The following is a 20234-nucleotide window of genomic DNA, read 5'->3' as shown; positions in this document are numbered from 1 at the left end:
TACTTTTCAAACCCTTTCACTTCCAGTTTGCAGGTTTTGAACAGAGGCACGCGTACTTCGTCTGTGACACTTCTGTCGCTGTCTTCGAATTTTATTCCCATGAACGACTTTAGAGCGATAATTATTTGACACAGTACCAAAATCCTGTAATGTTTCTGAAGCAATTGCTGCAGCATATCGTACATCTTTCAGAAATGCCGTACTGGTGGCACACTCTTGATAGCGTTGGCAGAGAAAGCCTCATTTGTTCCACTTTTGAAGTGACATCAACACCAAAAAATGTTGATGGCTCTGTTGGCGGGAGTATAGCCGTTGCAAATTTTTCTTCCTCTGGAATTGAAACAAAACTTTGCTGTTGATAATCAGTGTTATTACAGCATCTCGTTACGTAAGTGAAAATCTGAAAAAATTATTGATCCTGTCATTCAACGAAATGCCTATTTTTGCCACCCGGAAAATATTCTTTTAACAGGTATCACTGATGAACGAAGTACATCAGAGAACTGGATTTGCGAAGATTTTGAAGGCCAGACAAGTGGATTCTGTTCATGAAAAAATAAGAGAATTCTATAATTCAAGGATTAACTTTAATGCATCAGACTACGCTGATGTTATCAACCGGTAAGAATGTGCAATAACTGCCACCCATTCTCCTATTTTAGCTGGCATATCTAATGAAAGTCTTCAACAATAGATTGAAAACACCAACGCCAATTTTGCGTTCGTTTAGTTCCCCTGTCACACTCAGGTGGTGGAACGCTGTGCTAATGGTGACAGAAGCTTCTTTGTTTGTGATTAGTCAATCGGCAAGACATGACTTCATAAGAGCAAAAATCAAATCTCAAAGTATCATGTCATCGTTTGAATCAAAAAATGATTTCAAAGAGGTTTCATGAATGGATGTGACGAACTATTTTCTGTGGCATTAACTAACTGATACTTTTCAAGTTCCTCATTTTGTTAAATATTGATGCTTATATGTCAAAGCGACTGTGTGTGAGTAAATATACATTCTTTGTAACCAATGCACTTCTCTCTATGTTTTTTTAGTTAATACAACTAAATCATTTTGATACTTTACTTCTAATGTAAAATGAATAATAAATTTATACTTAATACATGTGGCTCGGTAAATGGAAAAGGTAGAATCGAACTCGAAACGCAGCCACCTGTTTTTAGTGGATGCTGGGCTGTTAATGTAATAAAGTTTAATTTAACTTCTGTTTAAAACTGCATTCTCTATAGGCGTTGTAAAAAAGAAAACTGGACTTTAAAAGAAAAAATATTGCAATGTGCAAAAAAGCTTAAAAAGATTCAGTTTTTGGTTAATTTCGCGAAACTTAACGGCTTTTGTGCGAACTTAACACTCCGTCGGTCGCAATATGTTGTAGAACATGACCGGGCGCATTGAGCCTGGGAAGCACACTTTGATCTACTGATCTTTTCTACGCATGTTCACATTTTCTTACGAAAAAAATGTCAACTACAAACACCAAAGAAGGGAAATAAAAGTTTTTCATGATTTTCGAATGTAACAAGTTTATTTGAGAAAATGAATATACATTTTTCCATAAGCTATTGAGGGCGCATGGCTAACTAAAGAATTCGAGGTGTGCCTAATAGATCAGTTGCGCCCGACGGAGTGTTAATAGTGCAAAGACTGTAAATAATTATGAAGATACATGAAAAGAGTGTTCAGAGGAAGCATTTTAACCGTATTATAACAAAAATTTTAAACACTATTATTTTTATAAAATTTTTGGAAAATTGACCTTTTTTTCAATTTTTGGAGAAATTCAAGCCTTGGTAGGACCCTCAAAGAGTTGTTCAAACTTGATAATATTTTACATGTGTGTTGTACTTACACGTGCACAGCTTTTGGCAGGTATTCCAAATTAAGATTCAAAATTTCGTTTTTTTCGATCCACCCTACTGTGTACTATCTGTCGGACCCATGCAGATTAAATTTGGATTCGTTCGAAAACACAACTGATTTCCATTGACCGACAGTCTACCCTTGGTGAGCTTTTGCCCTGTTTAGACGCTGTTTCCTCATTTTTTTGGTCAACAATGGCTTCTTTTGTGGTCGACGTGCCACCAAACCCGAACCACACAGTCGTTTTCGTACAGTAGACGTGGATGCGTGGACATCCGATTCGTTTTCCCATGCTGTTCTAAGGTCTGTGGAAGATGATTGTCTGCTCCGAAGACTGAGTCTATCAAATACCTCTCCTGCGTTGCATTGAATATTCGTGGACAACCACTGCCACTCTTTCTTAATGTGCTTCCGGTGCTGTTTAGCATATTCATTAGTCAAACAACAATCGATTGCGAACAGTTTATTCTTTCTGCTATGGAACGTGACGACAATCCTTGTTTGTCCAATGCAACGGCAACACTCTTCCTTTGAGGTGTCAGTTGAACGTATTTCGACATACTGCAACTCATAAGTCCAGATCGTAAATGAATACGTCGAACGTTCAACTGGTTTTTTTTTTATACAGTTAGAATGATGATGCAATCTTACGAAATAGCTTGCGTCTGTACCGATGCCAATTTGTGTTATATGATGCAAGAACCGTTAAATATTTCATAATTACTTATAAATGCTAAAAATATTTGGATTTCGTGGGTGATGCAATTTTTTTTTACCACCACTGTACGTTAGTCCTGGAAAGTAATAGCCGGATCTCGTATATCCACCATACATACCTTGTCGATGATGTCCATCTTCCCTCTCTCGGACATGAGTGCCTTCCTTATTCCGAAGGACACGCCGCTGTCGTAGAGCGTCTCATAAGCAGCGAGACTCATCCGCAGCTCGTCTCTGACGCGGACGAAGAGCAGCCCCCTCTCCACGCAGTTGAGGGTCTCCTGCCGGATCAGCTCGTCTGCCGGATGGAAAAGATATTTTAATCCACACGACAATCGCAATCTGTAAAACGGTGACGCATCGAAGCGCTACAGCAATCATTTCGCGAGCTCATGGAGCGTCGCCTGCAAATTGATTGGTTAACCATTTGAAGACACGATCACCATTAAAACACTACTGTATTGAGGGCTGTTCACTTATCGACCGTCCATCCCGTTTTTTGACGTGACGGACTGCCGCCGAAAGCAGAGTAGCATTCAAACACAGGCGCCGTACATCAATCACGTTACTGAATTCACCCGCCAGAGAGAAGAGCGTGATGCTCGGCGGAAACCAATGAAATGCCGTTCTACTTTTGACGGCCGTCATATGTCAAGGTTCTTCTGATCGAAACCAGTCCCGTCCAAGATGGCTTGCTGTCATGGCAATCAACAAAGAAAACCTGTTTCGGGAGAAAAAAAAACGTGATGGACGGAACGGACGGCCGGTATGTGAACAGGCCCTATTACTAGTTAGTAGCCGGATGCCGGAAAAAAGCGAGGTTGATTAGCATGCCGAGATATGCGAGGATTCTTTTGCAACAAAACTAAAGTAAATTTTCCCATTCTGTTTCAATCAGAAAGTAAACCATTGTGACTACGATTCGTTCATAACTTTTTTTATATAAATTATTTTTGGTTCCTTTTAGAGAGGTACGTTTAGTTTTTATTTATTGAATAGCAATGGTAAATTCTTTAGCACTGGCTTAGGGGCAGTAACTTACTGCTTCAATGTTTGCTTAGTTTTGATTCAAATTTTATAAAATTATTCGTTATTGAACAATATTTTTCTTGCTAAAATAACAAATGACGTAGTTAATTAATATTTTACAAAATAAAACTGTTTATTGCTACTATTAAGATATGTATAGAACTTATATTAATTTTTAAGCTGAACAAATATTTTTTATAGTATCAATTTTTTTTTACAAACCTTAATTTTAACAGCATGCCGGAAAGGATCAGGCAACTGAATATTGAAAATCTGGTGACCCCCGAATTTTGCGACATGCCGGCTAATGCGGGGTTATACGGTAATTAGCAGACTGGCACAGAGCTTGAACAATTTGACACATCTTTTTTTTACGTATTTAGATGGAGGTTGCCGTTTGTTGGATCAGTGTATAATACAAAATACTAGGCCCATGTTGTCTAGTGCTTACCATGAAAACTCAGGATAGTGTAATAATAATAAATAAAAAAAGTAGTAATCCATAGAGCCTAGTAAAACATGTTTCAAGATGCATAGATTATTTTTCCTCTTGTCCCCGTTTTCAAAATATAAGGGTTTAGACTCTGCCGAAATTTTAAAAACGTACAATAGAAACATGCGCTTGACTGGTTGGGTGACCATACCTAGTCATTTCTCTATGTCTCAGAGCCAGAGTAACGTAAGTGACATAATCGCTACTTTACAGGAGAGAGGGAAAACGTTTGTACGGCACATACAAAAAATGGGACGGGCACTTTTTGAACACTGGTAAGTAATTACAATGGATTTTTCTTAAGAATTACGTTCTTATGGCTCGATGCGGAATAATATTCTACATACAATACGCTCATAAACGGAAAATCGCAGTTTTTGGACTTACGCCACTGTGGTTCTGAGGTACAGAGTTGCCGAATACAAGTATTTTAAAAATTATGCATTTTTTTCATATTTTAGAGACACAAGAATCTTAATATAAAAAAATTACTAATATAAAAAAAATATAGTCAACATCAGAGTTTATGGTCGTCAAAGAGCTAATCAGTGAATAAACATGTCATTTTTTAGTCGTTTCTTTTGTGGAATTGTATAAAAGGAAGTTACTGTTGCCGGTTTTTCCAAGAAAAGTGACTTACTGTTTATAAAAAAAATATATAAATTGTTATGATTGGTTTGACAACGCTACACGATAATTTGTTGACCCGGGATGACCAGATAAATTTTTTGAAATGTCCCCTCCACTGGGAATTTTTCAAAAACTGCTAGTCTGTTCCATACTTTTTTTGTGGGGGGGGGGGGGGCAATATTAAGCATATACGTAGACCAAAAAATATATACTTGTTAAGCTACGGTAAAATATTTCTGTGCGGTACAGATGTTTCAAAAATGTTATCTCGGTTTGACCCATCAGCTAACTAATAGTTTAATTCCCTGTCTCAGTTATTCTTACCAAAACACTGATCGTAGAGTTCTCTCCGTATGGGACAAATTCCAATTTCCCTGGCGTTTCTGTCAATGAGACGAGCATCTAACTTTTCGGCAAGGTTGACTACGTCTAGTCTGGTAGCTGGAGTGCGGGATACGGGCTGAATCCACAGTTTGCCATCTTCTTCGTATTCTCTGAAAATAAAATAAATAAATGTATAAAAAAATAAATACATAATTAAATAAACAAAAAATCCTCACTCCATGATCTTCAAACTAAAATATATAAATGTCAAAACTGGAAAAGTTCGGTATTCTCCTAATAGACGATTTACAGCTCTGTTTGTCTAGTAACTGACTAGAAGGTCCCACTGAAATATTTTTTTTTTATATTCATTGTAAGTGGCGCCATCTATTGAAAAAGTGGACTGCTTGAGCGGTAGATCGCCTATTGGGAAAATACCGCCAACCATTCTTCATTCGCCAGTTGTCGATAGAAACAACTTCCTTACTAGCCGTTTTTTTGAATTAATCGCCACTTATTTTACTGCTGAAAAAACTGCTGAAATTTTTTTTTCCATAGTTTGTTAAAGTTTATAATCCTTAAATATTTGAACCAATGTAAGTAATAGCTTTCATAAAGTAGATCAAAAATGCTGCTTCTTAATTTTGGTGTAAAGATTATGTACAGTTATATTCAAAGTTAAGGTCACAAACATGTTGAGGAAGAGAATATTCTACGTCAAGGAGAGGTCCTCGGGGTCTCCGGACCTAAATCCTATTAAACATGTTTGGGATGGTCTAGGAAGAGCCATTGCACAGCGTAACCGCTCTCCAAAGCTGCCGTGTGCAGGTAAACGGCAGTATCTGCAGAATTGAGTTTCCGGAATATTTGAAGAAACGCGTTTTGGATTCAATACTAACAATAGGGAAATGTTGGAATTAAACGTCTTTTTCGCGCCTTTTTTTCGGCGGAAACCAAATAAGCAAGCTTGTACAGTAAAGTTAACGTACAATAGATAACAAAAATGCAAAAAAATGAAAAATGAAAATTTTGTGGTTACTGCCCTTTACCTGCACACGGCAGAATATTCCCTCAGGAGTTAAAAGCCTCGCTTTTGGAGGAATGGGCTTTGTTGCCTCAAGCATTTGGCGACACCCTCATAAACAATATGAAAGCTCGTTATGAAGTGTAATGTAAAGCAGTGGCGGTGGTAACACTCCATATTAGGCTTTTTCGAGATAAATGCTTTAGCTCTGATTCATAATTTAACACTTTTTGATATAGTTTTGAATAGACCAGTTCAAATTTTTTTCCATGTTTTGTTTCTATATTCTTTCTCCCATTGTAATATATTTCTGTGTCAAAGTTCGTGGCAACACAGTGAAGTTTTTCATTTTTCGCAGAATTTGTGCTTCTGACCTTGTAGTTTTTGACTTGAGTGTATATGTGTTTGTGTGTGATATGATGGGATTTTATGTTCCCATTTTCGGCTCTCAGTTTAGAATTGTAGATTAGCATATTTTGTGTCGTGTTAAAATGGCTTTTTTTTCAATCGCACTACAGTTCTACTTTTCTATTGTTCAGTTTTTTTCACACTGCCTTGAAGAAAACTCAACAAACTCCACAATATTTGGGAAATGTGAAGATTTTATTTTAATGTTATTAAATTGCAATTTCCAAATTTCATTTGATGAAAAGCATTTATAACTTCTTTCGAGCAAAAATTACGAGCAAAAGTGATAAACTAAAGTTTTTCCCGAATTCGTAGGTACTTAGTTACAATGAAATGTTTTTCTAATAGGGTTGTTTCCATCAGTCAAAAGTACTACTTTTAGTCATTAAAGTTGATAGAATGAGAAAAAAAAAAAAAAAAAAAAACGAGGAAAAATTTGTATTTCCAAAACGCTCAATTTTTAATTCATTTTTTAAAATGTCCGATTTTTCAATCAAGACGGGGGTCTTAAAGACGTCACAAGTGATGAACTTTGGCGCGTACTACACTGGAGCACTGAATGCTTACGCTTGCTGTCTCCACGTTTCCAGGTTATGATAATTCAGAAGCAAATTAAATATTGCTCTCCACGCTTGCTATCAACCATATAGTTGCCAGTACATGTGAGTAAAGATGCGAATGAAATATTGCGCTCTGCGCTAATGGCATCAGTGAATGGCATTTCGTCACTTGTGATGTCATGCTCAGAAGCGTAAAAAATAAAATTGAATCTGCGCAACGATTAAAATAATTTTAAAAAAAATTAAACTTTGTCAACTTACTTAAAAAACTGGCTAGAGTTCGATTCTATGTTTTTAAGCATGGTCTTTCAGAAAATAAAATACTTTTAAAATTTCGGAAACAACCCCATTCTTTGAGGTTTGGCTTTTCAGTGATTATTCATTAAAAAGAAAAAAAAAAAATACCTGGGAGGAAGAATTGTGTCCAAAATGTCTGCGACTTGACAATCTTTGTTCTTTGAATCATGTCGAGATGACTTCGGTGATGAGGGCTTGTCTTTGATGTTTGGAAAACGGCTGTCTCTCTGGAAATGAAAGAAACAAGAACTCTGAAAAAGGATCCCGTTTTGAGGAGAGAGATGGGTAGGGTGGTTCAAAAAAAAAAAAAAAAAAAAAACTTTTCTTCAGCTAAAGTCCAGGACATCCCCTATTTTTTTAGACTTACTAATAGTATTATGCTGTAAAAGTTTTAGCTTCTTATTCAAATTTTAAGAGGATGCTCAATGACTCCTCAATTTAACATTAGCCGTAGCATAGAAAATGCCACAAATTTAGAAACATTTAATTTCCTCAGCTTTTTTTTGTAAATAATTATTTTTTTTGCAATGTATATGCATATTACTAGTGTATATTATAATATGTAGCACTGTTTTTTTAGTTCAATGTATTTTTTAACCCTCCCCTTCCCCATACGTATGAAGTTTGGGGGGGGGGGTTGAGCACCCTCTTTCAGTTGAAATAGGAAGCTAAAATTCTTCCAGTATATTACTATCCACAAGCCTAAAAATATTCAGGGGTGTCCTGTTATCTAGGAAAAACTTTTTTTTTACATGTATATTTGAACCATCCTAGGGAGGGATGGTGAAATTGGAACAGTTTAGGACAAAGGAAAAGGAACGGGGTAACGGGAAGTGTGATATCACACATTTTGGTTTAAACAAAGTATTTTTTGTGACAACATGTTTATGTAATGTAGTGTGACACTTTATAGAAGGGAGGGGTTTAGTGAAGTGTGACACTTAGTGGAAAAAAGACGGGGACGTGATGGGGGTTGTCTAATACGTTCAAAAAAGGATTGACATCGTGTATGGACAGCCACATACCATAATCTAACTCAATACCTAATTTGCTCTTCCGTGCAACGAGAAACGATATTATTGCAACAAAATGATACGGCGAAAATCTAAATAAAAAAAAATAAAAAAAGAAACTTGAAGAGTTGTTCTTTTAGCCGATGCTAAATGATTAAAGAAAGAAAAAAGAAGTCCTAAAAATTTTATGTCAAAACATCTTTTCTCGGTGCAAAACCCAAAATGAATAATTTAATTTTAAAATTTAGTACAAAACATGCAAAACATTATAGCTAAATTCTGTCATGAGATAGCAAAATGTTATAAATCAATTTTTTTTTAATTTTTCATTAAAACAATTGTAAAATTCAATGTACCAGGAAAAATCATGATTTTTTTTGCACCAGTAATTATTCAAAAATTGGTTTTTAGATTTTTCATTGTTGATTGTCTGTAAACACAAAAGACACTTCATAACATAAAAATCTCAATTCAAAAATCGACTCGTAATATTTTGCCATCTAACCACAGAGTTAATGGATTAAAATACAGCAGGAAAACAGGTCTTTACTTAGTATACAAGTGCTTATTCCTACTCTGTACATTGAAAAGCAGTAGAAACGAAAAGAGTTAAGTTACTTGGAAAGTCGCCATCTTATTTGGTAGGAAAACTTGAATGAGCTAACGTTACGGAATCAATGACCGTCTCATCAACCAACACGCAATCAAAACTAAGAAAAAATATATCAGTCAAGCAACACCAGATTTAATAATTGAATTCCTTTTTTGTTATACGTGAGCTCGTTTCGTTGATGATGTTGAAGTCTCTTTCTACTACTTAGAAACTTTTTAAATCTGTTATCAAGATCGTTGACGTCCAATAACACGTTAGTAAGGAAGGGCTAATTGGGGCGAATGGAAAAATAATAAAAATGTTTCTACTTTAGACCCATCCCTTCCTTTTGGATGAATGGAATTAAAAACTGATGTGCAATGTGTCCTAACTGAACTCTAAGATCAACTGGGGTATGACTTTGAAAATATTTGTTAGCTCATGCATTTCTCTTTCCATTTACCCCAGTGTGCCTCCATTTACCACTAGAGACTAAGTGGTTAACGAATGTAGTCTTTTCTTTTTCTGTGAGGTTGATGTAGGAGGCAGATAACCGTAGCATAAACAATCGAGACAGCAGCAAAAGGATGTAATTGGACATTTTCAAGTTTTGAGTCAAACGCATTTAACGTTCTGGTCCTAAGATAGGCCTTCACTGAAAAGTTTTATAAATCATACAGTAAAACACCAACTACCAGGGCTACCAGTACCATCTTTTGCTCTACAACAGAGGAGAGGTTCTCCTACCGTTTGTACAATTCATTAATTTTGGAACTTACATCCCTTGGCTTCTCACTGCCTCAATTAAGAAACTCAAGTAGTTCTGCATCAACGATGCTCAATCTGCGGCCCACAGTGAACCGTGGTCACAAGCAAGCCACGAATCCTCCAAATATGATCTGAACTTATTTAAAAAGAAAAATCATTCATAAAATCAAATAGTGAGCTAAAGAAAGTCATGGAAAATACACATAAAAGTGTAATTTAGGTAGGGTTTTTGAAAAGTAAGTCAAAAATAGCTCTGTTGGGCGTACAGATTCTCTGTATGAATAAAAATCACTCTGAAGAAAACGAAGATGATCACAGCTTTCAAACAGTACTGGTGAATGGAGCTGGGGTGTTCACTAACAGGACAAAATGTCATGAACCATGTCCCATCAATGAAACAAGGAGTGTGGTAAGGGTTTTGCATTGGGAGGTTTTGGACCACCTTCCTCACATTTCCTACTTCGCTCTAAGGGACTTCCATCGCTTTGTACCTTTACAGAAACATTTAGGAGAGGTCCGGCATGGAAAAAATCATCGTCAAGAATGTAAAATCACATCAAGATGGCTTGTCGAACTGCGGCATCGGTTCTGAACTGCTGACCTCCCGGATGTTTCTTTTAAGGTCTAAAGAGATGGAATTTACTTGGTGCGAGGGCGGGACTCTCAGGAGAGAAGTCAAAAACCTTATCACACTTCTTGTTTCATTGACGAGACATGTTTCCGTCAACGCAGCATCTTCTGACTGACATTCTATCTTGTTAGTGAACATATAACTCCCTCCACCGGTACCGTGTGAAAGTTTTCATAATCTTCGTTACTTTCAGTGTGGTTATCATTCGCACAGGGAATCTGTACACCCGTCAGAGCTCTGTTTTGAAATCCCATTTAGCATCAAATTCAAATCTTCCAGGAAAAAATAAATAAATAAAAACCCTGAAGAAACACTGGCATGGTTGTTTCCATTTATCACAGAGTATGGTATTAATGGGATAAGTGGGGACACTTAAATTGATCATCAAAAATAGCAAAGAAGTAAAAACTCATAAACTAAATGTTTTTAAAACCTTCAACGTGACAAATGAAACTTTTTGAAACTTGTTATTTGGCATTTGTATGCTAGCAGGAGAGGAAAATGTAACGTCACTAAGTACGAAACAACTTTTTCAGATTCATCTTCAAATAGAGATGACGCCTACTCAACAATTTGAAAACAACAGACATTTTAGTTGGCCCAAGTTTTTTTTTTCTTTCTAATGGGGCTGCGGTAGAGGTACTGCCTTTTGCAGACCTAGTGCAATCCCCCGGCATAGCAACCACCCTTTCACGTGGCACCACTTTCGGTGGGATCTCATTACCAAGAGAATTTTGACGCCCAGTTTCCCTACTAGATGGAGGCCCCTGGGCTCTATTTGATGCGAAAAAACACTAGGAATTTAATTTTGCCAAGAGGCATTCCATGCCAAACGAGTACTTGAGGGATCTTTTACATGCTGCATAATCATACTACAATGACGCTGTCGATTTTTTTCATCTTGAAAATACATCGACTGGAGCCTGGACCGAACCTGCGCCTTTGAGCATAAGAGACCAGTGTCTAAACACTACACCACTCTGTCGGCAGTTGGCCTAAGTTTCACTAAACAATAGTTTAGATTTAAAAATCATCACATGTTTCCATTTGCCCCAATGACCTCACATAAAAAGAGAACAACCTATCTAACCAATAGTTGAGCTTTAAAACTGACCACAAATGTGGTAAGAGTTTGTTTCGATCTACCCCATGTTTCCATTTGCCCCAACTGACCCTACGTGAAGAAAGAACAATCTTCACTAACCAATAGTTTAGATTCAAAAATCAAGAGTTTGTTTCGAATTACCCATGTTTCCTTTTGCCCCAACTGACCCTACATAAAGAAAGAACAATCTTCACTAACCAATAGTAGAGCTTCAAAAATCACTACAAGTGTGGTAATAGAGTTTGTTTCGATTTAATCCATCTTTCCATTTGACCCAACCAACCCTACTTTTTTGACATTCATGGCAACTTTGATTATTTTTTTTTCTCATTTTTTCACTTCCCTACTTATGTTTTAAAAGTGTAAGCACATGTTGACATAATAACAATTCTGAGAAGTGTAAAAATACCTCACCGTTTATGTAGTACATAATCATTCATTATAATACACTAATCAGGATGTCTCATGCTTACAAAGCTAAATAAAATTTAGATGCTGGAAACATGGATCGTATTTTTATTTACCATCAACACTTGAGTGGCAATTGTTGACACTCGATTTTTCAAACTCTTTTGGGACCACGGGAAAAGTTCGTAAAAATGAGAGTTCGTAACAACGTAAGGCATCAGAAACTATGTACTACATATGCAGAGCATATTTCATTGACAGGTTCTAAAAATGTTAATTGAGTTTTTTTTTAAATGCTGCAAAAAAAAAAAAAAAAAAAAAGAAAAAAAAGTTTGGCATCTTGAATTTAAATTATGTTTTTCGCAATCACGAGCGTGCTTGTGTATGAATGTGTGTTTGTGCAGGCGCATGTGTGTGGGTGCTTGTGTGTGTGTATGTATGCATGTGTGTGCTTGTTGTGTATGCAGTGCTGTGTGTGTACGCGTGTGTGTGTGTGTGTAGGCGTTCGTGTGTAGGTAGGCATATGTGTCTGTGTGCAGGCATGAGTGTGTGTATGTGTGTAGGAGTATGTGTCTGTGCGCAGGCATGAGTGTGTAGGATATGGACGCAACCTAAAGACGGTTTTCGCAAGAGGAGCAGCATCGTGAGGCCAGTCGACGCGGCGATGGTGCTGGCAGAGGGAGGTGGTTGGAAAATAAAATCATTGGAATTCAAAACAGTCAAATGAGAAAAATAAAAATCTAAACACCGACATTTAGAATTTCGGATAGTAAGATGAAGGTCTGCTGAATACTTTTAAACCAATTTATTCTTTCACAAAAATGAAAAAGTAACTACGGAGAAAGATGAAATCACAGTTTAGATGAAATGGATTCCCTGAGTTTCTTCCCAGAGATTTGCTGTCCCTGGAGTTGGAATTGTTAGTCGTAAGAGCTACTAGTCTAGTTCGTAAAAAGAAAAGAAAAATTACTTTTTTCAAGTAAAAGATTTTTCGGGACAAACAAACGGTTCGTAAAATCGTGAATTTGTTAGAGGTTCGTAAAATCGCGAGTTTGTAAATTAGAGGTTCTTAAAACACCATGTTTAACAGCATCTTTAGTGAATATCTCATTGGTTGCCTGCAACAGAGCTTCAGTTTTGTTTTCAGTATTTTAGAGAACTAAATTGAGTACTTAGCCAAATGGAAACGCTGTAAGCATTAAATATGATCGAAAATTCAAAGTACAACAAAAAGTATTTGCTCTTTATTATAAACGGTTTGGGTAATTTAAAAGTAATATTTAAAGCTGTCTGAAAGAGCAAAAATGACAAATCTCCCTTGCGTTTTTCTGTTTTATTTCGCCAAAGTTTCTGGATTGGGCCAAAACGGAATGGGACCTGTCATCGAATTGATGAACGACCACGAATATGTTTCGGAATTGATTAGAACATGGCAGTATTTAAAAATAAGAATATTTCCTATGGAAATCGGATACAAATTTGAATTCAACATATAGAATTTAGTTCAACGGAATCTGATTACAAATCCTAATGACTTTCATTTAATACATTTATTATTCAAAACTATCTTCTTTTAATATCTTCCTTTGACTCGAGAATACATTTCTTAACATTGGTTAAAGGGACCTTGAAATTCTCTCAGCACATTTTCAAGGCGCCTGTATGAAATTGACTAGAACTCCAATTATTCAAATATATAGGGACAAGTTCAGGACCCCATTCAGACAGTCAAAAATTCGAATAATTGGTTTTCTCCAAAAAAAAAAAAAGAAAAAAAAGAAAAAAAAAAAAAGGTCTATTTTAATCAAATACTGCATGTGTATTTAACGTCGGAGGAAAAAAAAGAGATCTTTAAGAAAAAAAAGGACTTCTAATAAACTAAATGGAAAGCACGCTACACATTAGAAGCCAATAATAGAACTGCCCTATGAGAAGATGACTCATCACCCAAATAATGTTGAACAATACTAGGAGTAGACACAATGATTTCTTTACGAATCGCAGAATGTTAACGTTTTATTATTTTTTCTTAAATGCCAAAAACGATTCGAATAATCAGCGATTCGGAAATCGGAGTTTGGATAGTTGGAGTTCTACTGTACTTTTTTTTTGAATTTTATCTAAAAAAGAACAAATGTAAGTCACATTTTGTATAGTTCCTATTGATATTTTTGTAGCCTAAGTTGATTGAGGAACAGTGTAATGACGAAACATATTTGATATAAGGACAGTAGGGTTAAATGGAAAAATTAAAGCTTGACCACGGAGAGATGGCACGTGAACTCGAAATGGAAACGGACCATTTCATTTTGTAATACGTAGGATCCACGAGAACGCGAGATTTGGCTGCTTGCGCGTCCAAAACAGGTTACCTTGGAATAATTCCAACCCAACAATGGCGGAACCACTGAGAGAAGTGTGAGGAGTCTAGAAAAAATAATTGTTAAATAAAAACAAAAAACCCGACTGCGTAAAAACCAAGAAAACTAAAAAGAAAAATGTATAAGCCCTGAAGTTTAGAATGTTATTAAGTACTACTGAATAACTACACCGTTGAAGTAGTTTTATAACCGTACACAAATAAGACAAATCATCAATTCAAAAGCAGAATAGAAGGATCAACAGTCGAGTCCCATTCCTTTCTGATTCCCCGTAAAATTTGAATGGGCCCCGATTGTTGATCCTTCTATTCTGCTTTTGAATTTATGATTTGTCTTATCTGTGTACGGTTATAAAACTATTTCAACAGTGTAGTTATTCAGTAGTACTTAATAACATTCTAAACTATTGCATTTATACATTTTTCTTTTTAGTTTTCTTGGCTTTTACGCAGTCGGGTTTTTTGTTTTTATTTAATAACTAGCTGTACCCGACGCGCGTTGCTACGCCAACAAAAAAATACATCATTATACTGATTTTCATGACAATCGGTTGAACGGGGCAGAAGTTGCTACTCTGCAGTGCCACCTGGTGGCGAGTGGCTTCAATGAGCATATTATGCACCTTCTCCGTGGAAAAATACATATATATAGCAATTTTCATAATAATCGGTCCAGGTATCAAGTGAAGCCGTGACTATACTCAAATTTTGTACTCACGCAGTTTGCAAGATCAATCTATCGCTAAAAATATCAAATAGAAAAAGTTTTAAATCCCCCCGTTGCATGAAAAGCCATAAAACAATAAAGAAAGAATTTATTTGTTCAAACTCAAGAAAAATGGCAACAGCTAACTTCTTATTAATGAGATCTTTCACGCGAATTAATTTCTGCAGCCGATAATTTTATTTGTATTTATCCAATGGATTGTGACTTAAATTGGAATAAAAAAGGAACTATCGATCGGATTTTTTTCGAACTGGTCTATAAACATTCCCAGTACCAAAAATAACAAACGGTGAAAGTTTCAGCCAAATCTGCCGGGTAGTTTTTGAGTTCATGGATGACATACAGACAAACATTCATTTATATATATATATATAGATTATTTTATATTTTACACATTTTAGTTAATATTTGTTGACTTAGTTTTAATGATTTTGAGACGGTAAATTTCACAATATTGTCATTTGAGAGAGTTTATATCGTGAAGTTTATTAAGTAACTTGCGGGGTGGTCTAAACTACTGATAATTAGGCCCTCTAGAGACCTAACTCGGCTTACAGCTACATGTGCTTGACCTTCGGCAAAAATGCGCGAACTTAAGTCAACCACAGCACAGCTATATAAACAGCCATGATGACGCGAAATCGGAAACGTCGTCAGCCAAATCTTTCTCGGAAAACTAAAAAAGCCTGTCAAGAAAGTATACGTCGCGAAACTCAGTTCCCAGAAAGAGGGGAAAATACATCCGGGGCGAGGATGTCTTGACCCACCGCCTCAAGCAGGAGAAGCAATCGCTTAGACCACTCGACTACTAAGACCCCAATTAGTAGACTTCGTAAAAAAAAATAAAAAAAAAAAAAATAAAAAAAAAATCAGGCAGTGAAAACTACTCGCCACTGCGTGCGACAGTGTGCAACACTACCCAACGTGCGCCGATCCCGAACTGACAAAATATGGCAACTGGTTGTTGATATGGTGAATTTTGATTACTGTCATGTGTTTAGTGACACTCCCGAGGTTAAGACAAATCGATTGACTTAGGAATTACCAAAATTGGCCTAGACGTTTAGCCCCTAGAACGTCACATAGGAACAGACATACATACATAGACTTATAAACACATTACCCTCCTTTGCGTCGCGCACGCTCAGTTGGGTAAAAAGGGTGTTAAGGTTTTCAACGTTTCACGTTTCCTATTTTTTCCTCAGCCAAAGATCAGCTACTTTTCTAACAGAACTTGCATAGAGAGTGTCCCGTTTAAGCAACAAGTCATCTTTCTATTTTCTTTGCTGTCAGTTCCAGATACGTACTTCTAATTGTGTTCTAATGGCGTTTTTAATGAATTACACACTTACTGTACACTTTTGACAATTTTAAATAACTCTCTCAGTAAATTATGTTCACCATAGTGCACCATATTGAACATGTTAGAAATGATGGAATGCCATCATTTTTGGCTGTGTCCTCTGGGAAATTCTGCAAATATGTCGCGAAGCGTTGTTTTTAAGGTCAGGTAAAGTAATAGGATTATCAAAGCTAAAAATCACATGGCTTGAGGTCTTAGGATAGGGAAGGTCGCAGATCGCGCGAGTGGTCGCTAATGACACGTTCTTTTGTGAAGTGAAAGCAATCGAAAGATAATCTTGAGACTTATTTTTGACGCAAAGCTTATTTGCACTCGTCCACCCGGTACCGAGATGTAAGGTATTAAAGTCTGCAGAAATTTTAAGAAAACCTGCCAAATTTAAAGATTTGGCGAAAAGTTTATTTCACAATTTTACCGTCTGCATTCAGTTACAAATCGTGCGAAAAAATGTTTTCTATTACTTCCTAAAACTCGCTAAAATTGGTGACTTTTCTTAAAATTTTGGCAGACTTTAATACTTTACATTTCTATAACGGGGACAAGAGGGAAAATAATATTTAGAACATTCAGACACAGGTTTTTCAATGCTCTTTCAATTGCTATTTAATTATTTATATATTTTTTTTCATTTTTACACTATCGTGTGATCTTCTGGCAAGCAGTTTTTTGTATGTTTAAATGTCAAAAAGCAAATGTAAAAGATGACGAATCTATTTCATTAAAAAAAGAAACACTGACGTGCACACTATACAGGGTGTTCCGTTTTAACCTGCAAGACCTCCTATTTTTGCAACCGTTAGTCTTGGATGCATACTCCTAGTGGCAAAAATGTTCAAAATCAGACGCAGAGTTAAGATATTGGAAGTTTGAAGCAAAAATAAAAATGAGTCAAAAAATACAAAATTTAACTTTTTATACGGACCCTAGGTTTCCTAACTTATATTTACGAAAATAATATCCATTGGAAAACAAATCCAACACAAAAAGTTTGACATTAGAACGACCAATATTCACCGAGCTATGAAACGCAGCGTTTTGTGACTTACATCGCTTTACTCTCGCCGTCAATGACACCTTTTGGGGGAAAATATAGCAATTAACTGGGGTTTAAATTTATATGTTTGCATAGAGTGTGGTTTCTCAAACTGTTTGAGGTTTTGTCGTGTGTTTTTGCGTGTCACGGCATGGCGTTGTCAAAATTTTTTGAATAGCAATGAAAAATATAAATATTTAGCTTTTTTACTTCGACAACCTGCCATTATTCTAAAAGGGCGATAAGTTCCAATCTCATCTTCTGTATGCTCCCTTTAAACTTTGAACTCGAATATCTCTTTGACTTTTGGTAGCACAAATGTCAAGTTTTTTGTGTTAGTAACATTTTTCATTGGAGATTATTTCTCTAAATATGTTAGGGGAACTAGGGCCCGTATAAAAAGTTAAATTTTGTATTTTTTGACTCATTTTTATTTTTGCTTCGAACTTTCAATATATTAACTCTGCATCTGATTTTGAACATTTTTGCAACTGGAAGTAAGCATCTAAGACTAACGGTTGCGAAAATAAAGGTCTTGCAGGTTAAAACGGAACACCCTGTATAACTTCTTTTATACCCCTATTAATTAAATCGATGTCTTTTTTATAACTTGAAGTAATACACATGTGTATTCAAAAACGCGCATTCAAAGTGATACTTCATAAAATCTTATTTTTTGACTATATTAAAAATATTTTAAATATAGAGTTAGAACCATTTAAATTAAAAAAAAATTAGATGTTTTTGTTAGTTGCTGTTTTTTAAAAATATTGTAAATGATAGAAATCCTAATATGTTGTGAAGCACAAATGACGATTTTTTAAACATTTATAAGCTTTTTTCTTATGCTATTAAGGTGCACTACTTTTGTTAAAATAATTAATTTAATATTTTATGACGAGGCCCAAAGTGACACTTAGTGATCATTTGAGCCAGGATACCTTTGTACCAAGCGAATACTTTATTTTGAAGAATTTACTAATTATTTTTCCTTAAGCTTGGATCTAAAAGTTTAGAAGAGTTTCCTTCATGTTATACCAATCTATATCACTAAAACATGTGCGCAACTTTCTATGTGTCTTTAATCCTATCTCCTCCAGACTGTTAATGTCTGCTAAATCAGTTCTAGTACCATTGGATACAGGGCATTCGGGGAAAGCCATTCCACGCTGTCTCACCTATCTAAACCTTAAAGAGCTAGATATCCTGGGTTGAAGTATTAAAATCATCAATTGTCACCCAATGCAGGTGGCATTGAGCCACTGAGGGAGACGAACGGGGCTTGGTCAGCAAAGTGAGCAGGGGGAGGAGCTCCCAGTAAAACTTTTCAAAAATGAGAGAGACATTTGAAAGTAAAGAAATTGTTGCTTAAAGCTATCCTGAACCTTTGAATGTTCTTTTACATAAAAGGACTATTTCCACATTTTTCAAAGAAAAAAAGGTTTCGAATTTCAATAATTAGTTCTCGCAGGAGAAAGGATTACTACATTGTGTGTTAAAAAAGAGAAATTGTTAAAAGAAAGGAAAGACACTTACCCGAGCTGCTTTGGCTTCAGCAAGTTCTCTTGTCGTTACTAATGATGGAGTTTCATATTTTACCAAAGACAGCGAAGGAGCTGCTATCATCTCACTTAAAGTGGTCATTATTTTCTTAATTCAAAACTCCTTGAGCACAGATCTGTTTCTTCTCCTGGCTTAAGTCCCTCCAGAACATACAAAAGCGTTAATTATTCCACGAACATCTTAACATGTCTCATTCCTGAATTATACAATCTGGAGGATCCATCGGCCAAGAGTCCGTGTAATCAAGATTTGGGGGAAGAAAAAAGTCCCTTCTGTTGTTGTCATCCGTATCCTTGGCGACGAGGTTGGACAACTTCTCGTGCCAATTTTTTCGCTCCCGTCACACTTTACCGCATCGCGAATACCGACCTTGGTACCACTTAGCGAAAAATGATATTAGTCATGCACACCCAGTAAGGAAAAAAAAAGGAAATCCAGAATCCGAGACTTTTGTGCAAATATGAGTCGTGTAGGACTCGTTATGGATAGTGTTTATGATGAATTAAGAGTAAAATTTCCCATTAGCAGTACTAGCGCTATTAACATAATAGTTCTGGGCTCGGATGTTTCAGAGGCGTGTTTGGATGAAACTGACGAAAGGGAAATAAATTTTTTGGAAGATGACACGTGTTGTCGCTTAAATAACTTTTAATAGTTACGTTCAGGAAAATATTAAACTTGTTTGTAAATTGATAACCAAGGATTTTTTCCTTATTTTTTCTGCATACTTGTCATGTTAAGATTTAAGGGCTATTTCTTAAGAGTTACTTTCATTCATAACGCCTGCCTATTCAGTTTTTTTATTATTGTCAAAAGCTGAAAAACATTGGTAATTTCAAAGTTAATATTGTGAATGGAGACTGCAACTTTTCGCCTTATTTCTTACTTTACTTTTCAGCACAAAGGTATTTATTAACCCAACCTTATGAATTTGTTAAGAAACTAACTTCAAACCGGAAATCAAGTTAACATCGATGTGTGAATTTTGAAAATTTGAAACTTATGAAGTAATACAGGTTTACGAAGTTTTATTGAATCAGGTCAACTTCTTTATAAAACCTTTTTTTTCACTATTCTTTTAATTGTTTAGTATTTCAATATTGTTTTAAATTTCAGCTTACAAACTTGCAATATCTAAAAAATATTAACCTCTCTTTATGTACAATATCTTTACAATACCACGAAATTGAATACCGTTTTCTTTTTTGTTTGTTTGCTTTTAGTAAGGATTGGTAACGGGTAGACAATTAAAAAGATAGGGTCTGGTGTGGTAAAGTGGTTATAAAATCGTCG

The 20234-nt window shown here is 35.8% G+C and overlaps 1 protein-coding gene across 2 annotated transcripts in view; it reads right to left on the bottom strand.

Moving 5' to 3' along the window:
- The window catches only part of LOC129217624 (33 kDa inner dynein arm light chain, axonemal-like), a 29164-nt gene extending 10001 nt beyond the window's left edge, over positions 1-19163 (bottom strand). For both annotated transcript variants that reach the window (XM_054851953.1, XM_054851954.1), the window contains exons 1-4: positions 18915-19163; positions 7467-7585; positions 5070-5239; positions 2713-2891 (exon numbers count right to left, since the gene is read on the bottom strand). In XM_054851953.1, the coding sequence (XP_054707928.1) occupies positions 2713-2891; positions 5070-5239; positions 7467-7585; positions 18915-19022 (576 nt within the window). In that variant the 5' untranslated portion in view covers positions 19023-19163. The remainder of the gene's footprint in view (positions 1-2712; positions 2892-5069; positions 5240-7466; positions 7586-18914) is intronic.
- Between the last annotated feature and the right edge of the window lie 1071 nt (positions 19164-20234).

Source organism: Uloborus diversus, chromosome 2, assembly GCF_026930045.1.
Source record: "Uloborus diversus isolate 005 chromosome 2, Udiv.v.3.1, whole genome shotgun sequence".
NCBI lineage: Eukaryota > Metazoa > Arthropoda > Arachnida > Araneae > Uloboridae > Uloborus > Uloborus diversus.
Note: the sequence above shows the minus strand (reverse complement) of the source record. Positions and strands in the feature narration are given on the sequence as shown.